Below are 17,042 nucleotides of genomic sequence, written 5' to 3' on the forward strand. Positions count from 1 at the left end.
AATGCTGTGGATGCCGTTAAAAGGGGATGTCCTTTCAGAAGGTATGTAGGTACGATGCCGCTCCGGGGAGGTGAGGTTCCTTGGTTTAGGGCTGCGTCTGGGATGGGGTGGATAGAAAACACACACCAAAGAACAGGTGCAAGGTGGGATTTCCTGAGACACTGGCTCTTTGTTCTACACAAGCCAGACTTAGAAGCTCAGACTCAGAGTCCAGGGCTGTTCGGATGGCTTGCACCTCTGCTGTATTCGGATCACTTGAGGAGTGCGTCAGGCTTCAGAGCAGGAGGCGGGTGATGAGAGGTTCAAATTGCCAATTCCCACCACTGGTTTTTACAGTTTTTCTCAGACCGGGGTGCACGTTAAAACTACATTGAAGAGCTTGGAAAAAACCCACCCAGGTCCCTCTCCTATAGGTTCTAATTCTGTGTACCTGAGCTCCTGTTTGATTATTTCTTCAGTTTCCCAGATGGTTCTAATTTACATCCGGAGTTGAGAACTTCTGGATCTAGCAGAGACAGCTATCTGTGACATCTTCATGCAGTTATCTGCTCTTGTTTGTCATGTGATTCTTAAATCAGTACATTCCATGTTATAAGATAAATATATGGGGAAGTAACTAAAGACAGGCTTGGGTTGCAAACTCAGGTTAATTTCTTAATCTCTTTAAGTCTAGTTTTGTCATCTGTAAAATGGGATTAAAACCTCATAGTTTTTCAAAAATTAAGCAATATATTGCAAGTAAAATATTCAGTACCTCTCTAGCACACAGCAGAAACTCATTTATTACTTAGTAACATGCAGCATGTTACGGTAGAGTGGTGACTTCGGAATCAATCGCAATATTCTTCCAGCCCTGGCTGTGTAACTTCCCAGCTCTGGGGCCTTAAATAAATTGCTTAATTTCTCTGAACCTCAGGGCTCTTGTCTGTAGATGTATGAATAGGTGGGTGCAGCTCCTAATGTGGGAAAGTGCTTAAGACAAAGGAGGTGCTCAGTAAGCCTTTCTGCCACCTTCCCTTTCATTCTGTTTTCTTAACACATCACAGGGCAGTGGAAAACTCTAATTCTGAGAACATCATTGACTTCGGTTTGGCCAGGCTATGTTGAGAAGATATTGTTACAGTGGCCTCTGTGGCTGTGACTGACTTTGGGAGCACATCCCTTGGAGCCTCAAGGAATGGTTGGGCCTGAACTGGCATCCGAGTTTGCAGAAAGAGTTGTGGTGCCCGGCCCTGTGCTTCCGCGTCAGAACTTGACTCATGTCTCCAGTTTGCATTATGCCGAACTTGTGATGACCGTGTCCTTCTCAAGCCAACTTCCTGGCTGGGTGGGACCCTGTCCTTTTCACCTGGATCAACTTTTTTTTTTTTTTTTTGAGGTACGTGAGCCTCTCACTGTTGTGGCCTCTCCCGTTGCGGAGCACAGGCTCTGGACACGCAGGCTCAGCGGCCATGGCTCATGGGCCCAGCCGCTCCGCGGCATGTGGGATCCTCCCGGACCGGGGCACGAACCCGTGTCCCCTGCATCGGCAGGCAGACTCTCAACCACTGCGCCACCAGGGAAGCCCTGGATCAACTTTTGATTGAGATGCAAGGGTATGCTGGGGCTTAAAAAGGACCTCTCTCCCCAACCCAGGCCTTAGAACTCTACTGCACAGCCTACTGGATCACAGCCTTAATTGTTTTAGTGCATAGTCTCTTAACACATGTGCCCTCTAGTTACTTATGGAGATTTTTGGCTTCTTAGAATTTTAAGGAATCTAAGTACACTTATTCCACTTTAACATGTTCATTTCTACTTGGTCACCCAGAGTGGGTAAAGGACAGTGGCTGAAGGTGACAGCAAGTTGCATTGTGGACTGAATTCTCAAGTTATCAACAGATTTGGTAGTTCTTGTTGGTTCCTATTTTAACAGAGCAGGTCATACTTCGCTGGTGATTGAAGTGATTCATTCTTTTTCCTTTCCTTTCTCTCTCCCCTTGTAGCCTAAGTATTTTAATTCAATCCAAGGAGAGCATTAAGGCATGTCATGTCCTTTAAAAGCTGATTTTAAAATGTGCCTTAAGTCTACCATATAGTTTAGCACGATATTTCCAATGACTCTGAAATGAGTTCCATTTTTGGTTCAGACCCAGCCTCAGAGACTATTACCATCTAACTTTAGTGGACACCTTACTTAAAAAAAAAATGAAAGTAATATATGATTGCTAACCAGTTATCTTTCTGAGTAAAGCCTTCTGAGTTTACTCTGAGTTATCCTTCTGAGTAAATAAAATTTATTATAAATTTTTTCTGGAAGTTCATTTGTGAATATTAAAGGGTTGCAGTTTTCTAACACATGTTTAAAATATGAGGTTTGCATGGAATCATTTAGGGAATCATTTTCTATGGTTCATTAAATTGCAGAGGAGAAGAAATAAATTTGAATTAAAATCTAATTTCATTTGTATTGTTACTAGTCTTCTCTCTATGGTCCGTATAAGTCCTTCATGAAAGAATCATTGCATCTAGCTTAAGTAATTCTAGGAAATTGGAAATAAAGGGGGAAAAAGAATCATCTCATCAGGGCTTTATATTTGAGATATCATGGTGAGAGCCGTTTAAAAAGGACGCCTGCATCAACTGGACCAGACATCCAAGATTATAGAGTAAATTGATAGGAAATTAAGAAGAAGAAATGTTCTTCCTGATTTATTTAAAACGTTCTTGAGATCCCGTGTCTTCTGATAAATGATTTTTAAGTTAGAGGATGGTATCTTGTTCACCTTTATGTGTCTGGAGCTGCCACTGTGCCTGGCAAGGAGATCAGTAGGTGCTTCATAAGGGAAATGAACGGAAGTTAGTTGCCACGGGAGTGATGAGATGAAGCCCTGAAATGCTGAGAGGAGAAACAAAACCGAGGGAGTCCAAGATGGGATGAAAACAGTTGAGTAATTGAATATCAGGGAAAGAATATTGAATGGAGAGGGGTACATCTTCAAGGGTGTCCTTGTGCTACTCTTTCAGGGAAATGTTGGGAGAGCAGTTTGTGAGGTTCTTTAGAGCAGTCATTCTCAGATTCCTGTAAGTTGGCCCATGGTGTTTTCCCAGTAAAATTATGTAACAGTCCTTTCACAGTATCTATGAAAAATGAGGTAATAGATGGTCAGTTCCTCCATGTTCTTTTTTAAGTCTTTGGCACTTGCTATTTTTAGTCAATACCGGCAGCTAACATAAAGTGGTCTCAAAAAAAAAGTACAGTTATGGTAGTTATTTTAAGTTGAACAGATCAGTCCTTTCCGGAGTTGTACAGAGAGCGCTGAGCTTCCCCGGCTCAGGTGAGTTTGAGAGCTGCTGTCCTGGAGCGTTCAGGAAACACAGCTCCCTCGGGGCCAGTTAAGAGCGGGCTTTGCAGGAGTTTCTGACAACAAATCTAGGTATTGTGTCCTGTAAAAGGCAGTTCCTGTTAGGTTGCTCTGGTTGATTCCCTGTGGGCTAGGAGCTTATCTAACACTGTTATCTCCTCGGCATGGAAGGACCCCATGGCTTTATTGACTCACCTTACCAATCTTTTGTAACAAGCCATCCACGGGGGAAGTTTCTGTGAAGTGGAATTGTGCGAGTGTAACACTAGTGTCGAGACAGCCAGATTTGGGCTGGCGGCAGAGAGAAAGGAAGCCTTTCTGCTTTCTTTTGTGCAAGTGCCCCCGCCTAATTCTTTAGAGCTTGTTTCTACCTGGAAGCTTTCTTTTTAACTAGATTATGTGAAGTAGTTGCTTTTCTGAACTGATTTAGGCAATTAGATGAGTAATAAAGATTGTCATTCTGGTCTGCCATATTGACTTTTAAAAGGCTGTTTAGGGAAAAAGAAAAATCACTTATCATGATGATTCATCTTCAAGTTATAAATCTGGTGTAGATGCACATTTTAAACTGTTCAGTATTTCAGTAAGTGAATACAATGCCTAGGCTCAGGCAACAGAAGGCCTAGGAAGGGCCGGTTGGGAATGTGTATAGACTAGACCAGAAGGGGTGAGTGGGTGTTTTATTTTAACACATAGCAATTAAAAATGGCCTATCTTAAACCTTTCTTTTTTTTCTTGGAAGCTATTGCAAATCTTTAGCAGCGTGTACCAATTGGCACTCCTGGATAAAGAATCTGTATATTTATTTCAGTTTAATTAGAAGATAAGTAGTATGGGAGCTGTGTGGAGTAGGCAAGGGGCTGAGTTAGAATTCTGTCTTAGCTTAAAGTTTGGTAGAAGGTTCAGCCACTGGAAGGCAGTGAGTGGCAGGGTATGTTTTGTAAGTGATTCTAAGAAGTGGACGCGGCGGACTAAAAACTATGGGATCTCAAAAGACAGCAGGCTTTGGAATAGCGGTGTAAAGAGCTTTTAAACATAGGTTGGAAGCTCAGTAAATGTTCATTTCTCTGTTCCTTTTCCTAAACCGCAACGGGAAATGATAATAGTTTTCTATTGCGCTTATACACATGAGGGTGATGGCGCTGCTTACTGGATTGTTAGGTAGGAAAAATAAGCTCCTACAATTCAAGTCACTCAGCAAATACTCAGTTGATGCAGAGATATAAATATCTGTAATAAATGAATAGAAAAACAAACATTTTTTGTGTGTGAGGTTGTGTGCTAGAGGCTGTGAAAGCAAAGCAGGTTAAGCTGCCAGCAATCAATCCCTCAAGGAGTGTATGGATTAGTTGGGGCAAATGCACACATAGAAAGATAGCCAGTACTGCAGAGCACCCAGGAGCCGCCATATAAATAGTCAGAAAACAAGGAGCTCCCAGAGGGACAAACTGCAGTGGACTGGGGTGGGTGGGCGGAGCTTCACCCAACAGGCGACTGCACACACCTGGACTTCAGTGGGGTTCAGGGGTGTAGCAGGGAAGATGGAGGGCTTTCGGTCGTGGAGGACGGTGTGAGCAGAGGCAGGTATGAATCGCAGCTTCTTCTGATGAGTAGATCTCATGTTGAGTCAAAGAAGCCATGCACGGAGGTAGAAGGAGAATAGAAATCTGTTGGAGGCAGACTGTGGTGGGCCCAGAAGGGCAGGCTGGGGGATCGGACTGACAAGCAAGAAGGGACCTACTGTCAGTTGAGGGGCTCTGTAGGGACTTTTGTTCAGTGGAGGTTTGCAGGATGGCCTGAGGGGGCGTGACTGGAGCCCAGGGAAATCCACTGAAAAGCCGAAACAGCAGTCCAGGTGTGCAGGGATGAGAGCTGGAGTTAGGGTTGGTGAGAGTGGAAATAGAAGGGAAAGGAGAAATGGGATCAAAGTCACACTGAGAACAAAGTGATACGTATACAAACATCCCTGTTTTTCTGTTGCACTTTTTAAAGTTGTGCTCTCTAGATTGGGAGCCGTTCCCATGGAATATCCTGTCCCATTGGGATGAATGTTGACCAGATATTTACACTGAGTGAGAATAAAGATGTTCATCCTCCATGGCCCATGACATTTTTTTGGCTTAGACAACTGCTGGGCCTGCCGCGGTTGCATATATTGTGCCTTTATAGTACAAAGCTTTCTGTTTGGTTCTAATTTTCCCCTTTTCTTTCTTTTCAAATAGACTCTATCAAGAAGAATTTCCAATCCATACCTTGAACCTACTCCTTCTCAGGTATGATTCTTATCTCTCTTACAGCATTTTCTGAAACAGTGATTCTTCCCTTTGCTCCTGATTACGCCATCTCCTTCACCTGGGATGACACGGCCGAAGGTGTTTGAAATGCTCTGATACTTGTGTCATGGATAGGACAAAAATTTTCTCCCATTTTCCACGTCCTCTACATGAATGCATTAGGAACATGGCAGAGTTCATATATAATATAAATATTTTCAATTTGCTGTATGATAGAAATGCTGTATTTTAAAAATACTGGATATTTTACTCTGAAAACTTTGTGTAAAAGGGGATTATTTATATTTATTGTTATCTAAGAGTAGAATATCACTGAGTGCTCACTGAAACAAGGTGGGGATGCCTTCATTACGTTGTGTTAAAAAATATATATATCAGCTGACAGGGTTGCATATTTCAGGATAACAGGAGACTGTGAGCTTTGTGAGGGCAGGACCTTTTTGGCCTTGCTCACTACTGCATCCCCAGCATCTAGAATGGGACCTGATAGCTGCTTAGTGTTTTTTTGAATGACTGAATGAATGAATACTGGTACATTGTCAGGACTAGTCAAGTGTCAGCTGACTCATACCTCTTTTATGGTAATACTTTCTGTTATATGACTAAAGTTTTTTTTTTAAAATAGATTTAACACGTTAAAAATAAATCATTTCCTGTCCTTCACATTTTCTTCTAAGGTTGGGTTTTGGAGGTGATTACAGGAAAATTAAGGGAGTATAAGGATGGGGTTGAAGTGTTCCGGATCAAGTTATAGTCAATATATTATCAATTTGTTTGCTTTGGGAGAAGATATGAAATATTTTGTAGGTGCAAAAAGAGTTCAGCAAGAGGGCTTCCCTGGTGGCACAGTGGTTGAGAGTCCACCTGCCGACGCAAGGGACACGGGTTCGTGCCCCGGTCCGGGAAGATCCCACATGCCGCGGAGCGGCTGGGCCCGTGAGCCATGGCCGCTGAGCTTGCGCGTCCAGAGCCTGTGCTCCGCAACGGGAGAGGCCACAGCAGTGAGAGGCCCACGTACCGCAAAAAAAAAAAAAAAAAAGAAAAAGAAAAAGAGTTCAGCAAGAAACAAGTAAACAGATGTTAACATGCACCCTCAGTATATCTTCACTTTCATGAGCCTTTACTTAGACGGTTCATTTTCATTTAGCTTCCTTTGTGAAACAACATTGCCCTGTGGACGAAGCTGCCAATTATAGAAAAAGGAGGTAGTTTATAAAGTGGGACATAGACCTCTCCAGATCTAAGGAATACCCTGCTTCATCCTCCAAGAATCAGAGATGCATATGGGCAAATCAGAAGATTAAAAAAAGAAGCTATATGAAATTTTTATCTGCTAGATGGAATTGTGAAGTAGATGAAACCAGGATGCTTGGCATTAACTATAAACTCTGCAGTTGAGTGAAGCTTAAAAGCAAAGCACACAGCAGCCTGCTATTAAATTGTGTCATGGTGTGAGATGCTTGCTAGATAGGAAAAAATTATTTTCCCAGCTTCCAAGACATTTAAAAGTATGCATTTATCAATATGGCAGAGTTCATATATAAATATTCTTCAATTTGCTGTATTGGTACAAACATTGTATTTAAAAAAACAGGTATTTTGCCCTGGAAACTGTGTAAAAGGAAATTATTTATAGTTAAAGCAGTTAAGTGTTTTAAGCTTAGGGACTTGGCCGTAACTTTTTCTATATAGTATGTCATTGGCAGCTCACAAATTGTCACATCGTTGTTCTGAATTCTCAGTGAGTCTTTGTCTTTTCTGTGTAGATTTATGGAGAGAATTCTTCTTGTGCAGGAAGAGCACTGAGGAATATTATCATCGTTCAGGCAGCTGACCTGATAAAGGACAGGGTGAACCTCAAGGGATTTTACAGGTAACACAGTTTCCTAACACCTTGTCAGAAATTCTCCTTGAGAAAAAAACCCCAAAACATGTTAAAGTCATAACCCTGATCACAGAGAGATGGGCAATTATCAGTAGTAGGAGGGTTGGTTTGTTTGAAGTGTCTATTTGGGATACTGGTGGTGTGGTGACTTTTCTCTTAATTAAACTTAGCTGAGTGTTTCACAGTTGGACTCCTAGTCTGAAGATAGGGAGATTACAACTGGAAGATTGCAATACCATAAAGAATAGAGAGAGGGCTTCCCTGGTGCCGCAGTGGTTGAGAGTCCGCCTGCCGATGCAGGGGACACGGGTTCGTGCCCCAGTCCGAGAAGATCCCACATGCTGCGGAGCAGCTGGGCCCGTGAGCCATGGCTGCTGAGCCTGCGCGTCCGGAGCCTGTGCTCTGCAACGGGAGAGGCCACAACAGTGAGAGGCCCGCGTACCGCAAAAAAAAAAAAAAAAAAAAAAAAAAAAAGAATAGGGAGAGTACTCAGAATAAATGATAACAAAAAAACTAGGAAAGAGTCTCAGAATAAAGACATTTCTTTAAGTTAACTAAATGTAGCTTTATCACAAACTCATTACAGTCATTTTCTTCTTTTCCATTTGCCACAGATGGGAAAAATTCCATCATGGCCTGGCTTTTGGGGATAGTGGTTCCCAACCTATTTGAGTAAGACAACCCCCCATCCTTTTTTTTGAGGCATAGTTTACATACAGTAAAATGCACACATCTTAAGGGTACAGCTTGATGAATTTTTAATCATTACACACACTTATGTAACTACTATCCACATCAAGCTCTGGGGAGTTTTCACACCCTAGATAATTTCTTCGTGTCCCTTCCCTGTCAGCAACTATCTCATGCCAACAACTTCTTTCTGATAAAAAAAAATTCGGCAAAATCGGTAATCTTGGCACCATTGACCAACTGTGTAGTGGAGATGAGAGAACTATAATGAATTAACGCTTTAAAATCCCATGTTTAATTAATCACATTAGTATTTCTGTAGGTTTTGACACATTCGGCATAGGTTAGATATGATTTATTCTGTTGACAAACAATGCTTTTGTGTATATGGAATTGTGAACCTCTTGAGAAAGCTCAAAGGTCACTGCCACACCCTCCTATACAGAATTCACTGCCCAGGGTCTGAAAAACCACTGGTTTAGAGCCTAGGCCAAGCAGACGCAACAGGCTGCAAGACGGGCTGTGGTGATTGTTGGATTACTTCACGTAGAGCTCCCCCCGCCTTTTTAAAAAATAGATGGTGGTATCAACTTTAGACAAGTCTAATTTTTTTCCCCTTTTTTTAAAAAAATTGACACTGCATGTATAGGCATCCCTCAGAGATACTGCAGGTTTGGTTCCAGACCACTGCAGTAAAGCAAGTAGCACAATAAAGTGAGTCACATGAGTTATTTTGTTTCCCAGTGCATGCAACAGTTATGTTTACACTCTAGTCTACTAAGTGTGCAATAGCATTATCTAAAAACAATATACATACCTTAATTTGGAAAATATTCCTAAAAATTGCTAACCATTATCTGAACCTTCAGCAAGTCATCATCTTTTCTGTTGGTGGAGGGTTTGAAATATTGTGATAAGTACCAAAAATGAGATGCAAAGACATAAAGTGAGCAAATGCCGTTGGAAAAATTAGCACCGATAGACTTGCTAAATGCAGGGTTGCCACAAACCTTGAATGTGTAAACATAATATCTGTAAAGTACAGTAAATGAAAGTGCAATAAAATGAGGTCTGCCTGTGTAAGTCTTCAGGTCTAGTTGTCAGCAGGCTCATAGGATTCATTTCAGTTCCCACATGAGGCTGTATGTAGGATCTGTCCTTGTTCTCAGTTTTGTTTCTGATTGGATATAGATTGAAAAAGAATTGGGGGATGTACATTAATCAGGTTCATGGAAAAGAACCATCCATCCAAGTAAGAACATACCTAGGGTTTAGTGGGAGTAGAATGTGGAGAGAGCATGAGTTGTCCTATTTCAGATTCCAGATGATCAGGCCAGAACCTCCTTTCTTTGATAATCTAAGGACTGATGAATGCTCTGGGTTTAAAGACAAAGTGCTAATATGATTGCCTAGGCTGGGTCATTTTCATTTGTCTGGTAGTAAATTGAGCAAAGTGTTCTCCATGTACCCTATGAGAAGTACTTTCACAACTTTGAAATGTTTTCCATTTATTTGGTACTATAGGAAAAATCATACTAGTTTTTTGAGGCTTCATGTAAGTGTGTAAACACCACTGCCCCACTGACATTTGAGATGAGGGTTCTCTCTGCACTACTATGAATTGATTACTAAAAATGTAACCGGAGACAGAAGGAGGCCAAGAGAAATCGAATTTTCAACTTCAGAGATTAGTAAAATTAATGTTTTGTTATGGCAGTCACATTGGCCTTGGAGCCAGTCACCTCCATATCACAATGCTCCTGTTAAGTATCGCAACGCTAGTTAGATCTGCATGTACTCGGAACAGTTGCTGGATTCAGTACAAGACTGAAAATACACGGGGTGTAAGAACTGCCGTGGGTGTTCCCATTCCTCCCTTCCAGGCATCTCTGATTTCTCCACTGCTCTCCCCTCGGTCCTGGAGGTTTAGGTATTTAAAATGGATTGTTGCTGACCTGGTGTGCAAGTCAAGGGGGTGTGAGTTAACGGCAGCAGCAGCTTACCTCATTTTGTTTGCTTTGGTGGTGTTAGTGTCCATCCTTACCCCAGTGATGTTTTGCCTCGTGCAGATGGATTGTTGAAAGCGATTCGAAACATAACTTGTTAAATTGGAGATGGGGGTAGAAAGAGATTGTGTGCCCCCGAAACAGTAGCTTGCTCCGAGCGCGGGAGGCTGATTATTCAGTAATAACTACACATGACAGCAGTCATGGCAGGACCGTGTTTTTAGCATATCCGCTCAGCCCTGCACCTCCCCAAGACAGAGCCCTTCCCAATGAGAAGGTGGGGCTGGGTCACCGGCATCACCGGCAGCCAGTTAGAAATGAGGGCTCGGAGGCTGCACCCAGCCACACTGCATCACATCTGCACGTCAACAAGATGCCCCAGGCGACTCCTACTAAACACAAATTTGGGAAGCCCTGGTCTGAGGCACGTCTTCCTCATCAACTGTGAAGAAACAAGCCAACGCATCTGTCGAGTCACCATTTGCAATTTGACAGTTTAGTTTGTTTAGTAAATGTTTTGCTGTATCCTGCCGTGTTCCAGGTGGTGTCAGACACAGAGCAGGCTGAGGAGCTGTATGTATTGTTCTGAGAATAAGGATTAAGACGATAAAAGTGCTTTACAAGCCCAAAGATGCGGGCTAATTGACAGAGGTGTTGAGGAATTAACACTTTGAGCCTTTAATATGAAAGGTGTCCTGTAGAAGTTAAATTTGTCGGTTTGGTCTGATTGCCTGTTTGTTGCAATCTGTTTCTTTTGTTTCCAAAAAACATCCATTTATTTGACTGTTAATCTTTCTTATGTCTTAATGCCAACCTGCAACTGGAATTGTACAGTCGGTACAATCTGGAATTGCCTTAATGGCCTCAGAGTATCTTTCAAATATTTACTCCCAAAAAGTGATACTTTATCTAAAGTAGAATATTTGTTCAGATATCTGAGCAGAAATGTTTACTACCTTATTTTTCCATCACTCAAGAAAATGTAGCATCTCATGGCATTTCTTCATACTGTTGGTTACTGTGTGATTTCTAGGTATTTATAACTATGCCAATCACAAAAGATAGACAACATTTTTCTGTTTTAGGAATACAAATAAATGTTGACATCTTTTGGTCCTTAAATACCAAATATAGGAGAAAGATAGCCTTTTACATGATACATCTCTTTAAAAAAATTTTGGGTGACCTTTTTTTCCCATATGGAAGAGTAGGTTTCAATGAAATTTCTGCAAATTAAAAAAACTTATTTCAGAAAGTTTTCTTTGTTTGGTTTTTCATCTGAAGCTGATAAAGATGGGAAAGTAGGCATGAAAGTACCGCTTGTGATGCCCAAATTGGGGCATTCTTTGAATACAGCTATGTATTTTAAGGATTACAGAGAGTATTTCTTGCATGTGGTTAGTGGAATCCATCATCCAGGTTTATGGGTTTATGATCTACGCTGCTTGGCAGATTGCTTAGATTATGTTAAAAAGATGAACAGTCAACTGTATTGTTCTTTGAGACAAATATTAAGATGTACTCTCTGTTTAAAGATCAGAAAACAAAACTTCATACTACTCACTGTGGTATAGCCTTGTCTAACCCTGGAATTATTTTGTTCTCAAAGAGATGAGATAAAAATGTGTAATTGCTTGAACCAAAGCTGATCACCACCAACTCGAGGTACTTGTCTTACCAAGGCAGAAGCATTGTCTTCAGGTAAAGGGCTGCTAAATTTATTCCTTCATTTATTCTAACGTATATATTCAGAGACTTTACCGTGGGCCTGGACTGTTCTGATGTTGGCGATTAATCGTACATTACGTACACATAGTCCGTGTTCTCCTGAAAATTGTTCTCAAGGGAGATATTATTCATTTGGAAAGATGTATAATTGCTAAATGTTACATCCACATAGTCCCTGTTCTCCTGAAAATTATTCTCAAGGGAGGAAAAGAGATACTATTCATTTGGAGAGATGTATAATTGCTAAATGTTAGGTGATGCGAAGAAGAAGCATAAGAGGATATGATTCTAAGCTTCTGTAAGGCAAGCGATATTTGAACTGAAACCTGAAAGATGGATAAGAGGTCCGTGTCATTTATTCTTGAGTTGCTTGTTTAAAAGCACATGAAAGTGACGGTATTAAATTTCATTTTTTTTGGCAAATGGGTGGCAACCATGTCTCACTGGGAATGGCTTTGCTTTTGTCCAGGAGAAGCTGCGTTGGGTCAGAACTGGTAGACTGGCTTCTAGAACACTGTCCTTTGGTCCAATGCAGATCTATGGCCATAGGGGTCTGGCAGCTCCTACTGGATATGGGAATTATGTCATCAGGTTAGTGTTACATGTTTTGAAGGCACAGAATCATTATGTTGTTAAGCTACTTGACCGAAATGTGTTTGATTTCCTAGATGATATTATAATCTAGATGGAAATTGTGTTTGCTGGTAAATATTTGCATTCTCTTATAAATGAATGTGACAGTTCATCTTTTGTTACTTCTCACACCTTTTGTAAAAATAATTAGGTACTTCTTGTTTCATTAACTACTACCTGTAAGAGTCTTTCCCTTAACCCCCTCTCTTCTCTACTGAGAATAATGCACACAATTTTTAAAAAAAATCAGTGACATCTTTAGTTGCTCTAAATGTGTGATTTGTCTTGCTGTACTTAGAATAATCATCAGAAACTGACTTTATGAGTAGCATGTGTATGCCATTTTAATTGTGTAAGTAGTCATAAACGATCTATGAAAATAAGCTGTTTAAACAGAACAGAAAATTGATGTTAACTAGAAGCTAAAATAGATGGTGGGTATCTCTTTTCTTTGTTGAGCCAGGGAATGGAAGACTTAGAAGTCAAGCAGTTTGGATTCTTTATTTATCTCTGTCACTCAGGTGCTGGTTTGTCACTGGGAAGCCCTTTTTTTCTATAGATGATAAATATTGAGGGTCAGAGAACATAGTAAGTTTCAGAAAGGCACACCCCAGGTCCCACTGTGGAAAAGTGGTACAGATGGGGATGTGGGTGTAATCTTAGTCGGTCACACCTAGCACCTGATGCTCTTTTTAAGAAAAACAGTTAACTGCCTTTGAGGAATATAATTATCAGCTTGCTTGTGAGGTTCAGGTTTCTGCTTAGCAAAACATTTTGTGTTAATATTTTTTGGAAAAGTCTCCACGTCTTGATTTCTTTTAAAATAGGGTTTCCCAACCTTGGTAGTGTTGACATTTTGTGCTAGATAATTCTTAGTTAATGGGGTGGGGGGGCACTGTCTCATACATTATAGGATGTTTAGTAGCATCCCTTTCTTCCACCCACCAGATGCCAGTAGCACCCCCTAGTTGTGGCAACGCAGAATGTCACCCGACATTGCTAAATGCCCTCAGTGCTGGTTGAGAGCCACTGATCTAAATCTTGCCATAGTGTTGTATTTGTGTACCACCACAGTAATTAAATGTACGGCTTTGGGACGCTAAAAAAAAAAAAAAAGTTTCTTCTACTGCCTTTGAATTGCTGTTGATTTCACCTGTCCCTGAAGTAGAACAGTTGTAAAATACATGTGAATGTGCTGGCCAGAGCTTCAAGTAATAAAAATAGGGTGGTCAGTAAGTCCTTTTTAATTCAATGGGACTGTGAACATGAATGGACTTCATTATCGTCCTATCCCTGACTTCTCTCTAATAATTAGTAGGCCTTTCAATTTATTATTCAGTTTATGGCTCTCTAAATGATGTACTTTACAAAACTGATCCACGCCTTTTTTGTTTCCAACAGTGGACCAGCATTTATGCTTTCAAGATACCTATGTTTTCTACCAGTTTTCGTCTGATGAGTGTAGCTACTTGTACTGTGAATTTGAAAGAGAAGAGTCGTGGCAAAATGGTGTCAAACTTTTACTGCAGCTTGTGCCTCTCATTCCCACTAGAGCTGGCATCTGTGAACTGTAAGTAGATGCTGTTTTGTTCCATTGTAAAATTACTCTCACTTAGAGAGCCATCCCTGTGTCTGGGGACTGTGCTCTGCTTTTTAGACCATCTCCTTTAAGAAGTAATTGTTTTATTCCCATTTCTCAGATGCAGGTTCAGAAAGGTAAAATGCTGAAAATTCAGTCCAGTTAATAAATGACTGAACTAGTATTCAAACTCCAGAAGTCCATGCCTCGCCGGCTGCACCACGCTGCTTCTCATTTAATCATTGCTATATGAGTAGATGATATAAGTTGGGAATAAACATGATTTAGCTTAAGTTGGAATAAAATAATAACTGACATCTTATCCTCTCTCCAAGTCGTGACTTTCCTAAGAAAGAGCTCAACAGACATTTCTGAAAATAATCTAGAAGCAACATTTGGCAAATTGAAACACATGAATCATTATCACATGAAGATGCTGAGTCACTATATGATTAAAATGAATTAAAATTAATTCATTAGACGGGGTGTGGGAACAGGACTTGAGTCATGATGGGATGATTCTGACATGCCTTTGTTTATCCACAGCATTAGTGACAAGCTTATTTCAGTATAATGAGTTGCAGATTAAAAATTTCAGTTAGCAACTTTTATGTATTCAATTTTTAGAATACGTTGAGATTAGCAGGGCAAGTGGTGTTGTCCTCATCTCATGGGTAAGAAAAATAGGTTCAGGGAGAAGCACCCACAACCATTAACAAAGATGAGTTACTCTTGTTAAAAAAAGACAGTACGGAACAGTTATTACAGGCTTTTAGAAAAGAAATAAAATGACAGAATATTAATGAGACACTAATAGGTTGATTGTAGAGGATGCATTTTATGTCAGGAACTATGCTAAATGCTTTATATTCATTATTTCATCAGTTTCTACCATTTTAAAGTGAGGAAACTGAGGCATAGAGATCAGGTAACCTATCTGCGGTCACACAGGTGGTGTGTGGAGCATTCCGTGTCTGTCTGGTTGTAACACCCATGCTTTTAACAACTGCTAGAGTGTGTGCCCAAGAGTTACGGGGGTCATTCTAGCTTCCCTTTTTGAGACGTTATAACCAGAAGCTATAAAAATGTTAGCCTGACTCTGAAATGGTTATGAATTCAGTGCCACTGGCACCACCACTGTTTATAGAGGACCTTGCCATGGTAAAGCAAATATAATGCATCATTCGATTGTCTAAGTAAGGAAAATGTTTCTTAATGTAATGTGGTCTTAATGTAGGTCAGAAGTTTCCCAGGAAAAGTCAAGAAGCATTTCAGTAAATTTTAAAAAGCTTTCTAAGAAGGAGTGGAATGCTTTTTAAGCTAGAGGTGGCTGTGACTCTGTGGGACTGGCGCTCTCTGGCAGCTTTTCTTAACCATTTCCCATCCTGAAGTCGGAAGTGTGCGCAGTCCCAGGGGGTGTACCCAGATTAACGGGGTATGAGGGTGTCTGAGGTAAACTCGCAAGCAGTCCTCGTGGTTTATCTCCTTTCTCTCCCACTGAGGAAGCAGTTTGGAATGCCAGTGAGATGACCTTTTTACAGGGAATCCCTGAGTCTACTGTAGGTTCTAAAGATGAAGCTATTTAAAAAATTTGCTTCCTAATATTCCAGATTACTTGCAGTCTTTTGTCACACTGATCACTGTATACAGTGTCATGCCTCTGGGGTTGATAATCACTATAGCGTGTCTATCAGTGCGTTCTTTTTCTCTTGGTGTGAACTTGTCCATCTGGGGGTGGTAATTCCTCTGGGAAAATTGGCATTGGGGAGCTATAGACCTGCTCATCCCATATTATAAGTACAAACTATAAAAAGATAAAATTACTGAACCCACTGCAAGTCTCTTCTGGAGCAGAAATATATGTGTGTGTGTGTGTGTGTGTGTGTGTGAGTATGTGTGTGTGTGTATTTGTTTATTTATTTACTCTATACTAGAGTTATAAGCAAACTTCTAAGCTCTGATATAATGTTTTGGGCCATATTTTTGAAAGCTAAAGTTTAGGTTATCCAGACTTGGAGTAAACTGTGGTCAGAGAAAAGATGTCTAGGGACACTGTCCTCTGCCAGTTGGGTTGTCACAGCCCTTGCTAAGGTTCAACACATACGATCCCATCAAAACTTCTGCTCTAATCTGGTCATCTCCATTCATTCTAGCCCACACCCGTTTATTCCCTCATGGCCTTGTGAAGTTCTACTCTTTCCTTGTCAACTTCTACCCACCCCTCAAGGGGGAGTCCAAGTCCTACCTTGACCACAGAACTTCCGTGATACGTGCAGTCTATGAACAGCCCTAACTTTTAGTAACCTTCTTCTCTTGCTGTTTGTTTCAATTTTTTTTCCCACTCTTCTATGTCATTCTTAGTCCTACGGTATTCATTGCACTGTATTATCCATTCATTTTTACCTATTCTACCGAAAGGCCCTCTAAAATCCTCTTGACTCATTAACTTACATTGTCCGTTCACAAGCTGAAAACCCGGTCCTGTGGTTCTTTTAATAACCTTTTTGATATTTGAAGGCCATGAAGTCTGCCTTTGCAGTTCTACATTGGGGTCGTTCTAATTTGCTGTCTTCTCTCTAAATCCCTTTAAAATTATGTGAGGAAACTACTCCATGTCTCTATGTAGACACCGTTCTGTAAAGATTCATTTTTAAAAAGAAAAAAGAAACAGATTTTTTTCCCATTTAAAATAAAACGTTTAAAGCAGGAAGGGAAATGGAGCTAATGCAGGTTTCTAGGCTAATGTGAAGAAACAAAATTCCTATGCTATACAAAATAACTTTTCTATCCAAACTGAATAGATAATTTGAAAAAAGTGAGTGCATTGGTTGTCAAGGGTACTGTCTCTGGGGGAAGAAAGAACAATCGTGGTATCTTATTCAA

General features: G+C 40.7%; 1 protein-coding gene across 3 annotated transcripts in view; it reads left to right on the forward strand.

Annotated features, from left to right (window-relative positions):
* RAPGEF5 (Rap guanine nucleotide exchange factor 5) overlaps positions 1 to 17,042 on the forward strand; it is a gene marked incomplete at both ends in the record, with an annotated part of 215,021 nt that overhangs the window by 30,191 nt on the left and 167,788 nt on the right. For all 3 annotated transcript variants that reach the window (XM_079711491.1, XM_079711493.1, XM_079711492.1), the window contains 4 exons: positions 5,567 to 5,617; positions 7,405 to 7,511; positions 12,417 to 12,538; positions 13,982 to 14,150. In XM_079711491.1, the coding sequence (XP_079567617.1) occupies positions 5,567 to 5,617; positions 7,405 to 7,511; positions 12,417 to 12,538; positions 13,982 to 14,150 (449 nt within the window). The remainder of the gene's footprint in view (positions 1 to 5,566; positions 5,618 to 7,404; positions 7,512 to 12,416; positions 12,539 to 13,981; positions 14,151 to 17,042) is intronic.

The sequence above is a fragment of the Hyperoodon ampullatus genome, assembly GCF_949752795.1.
Source record: "Hyperoodon ampullatus genome assembly, chromosome: 9".
Classification (NCBI taxonomy): domain Eukaryota; kingdom Metazoa; phylum Chordata; class Mammalia; order Artiodactyla; family Ziphiidae; genus Hyperoodon; species Hyperoodon ampullatus.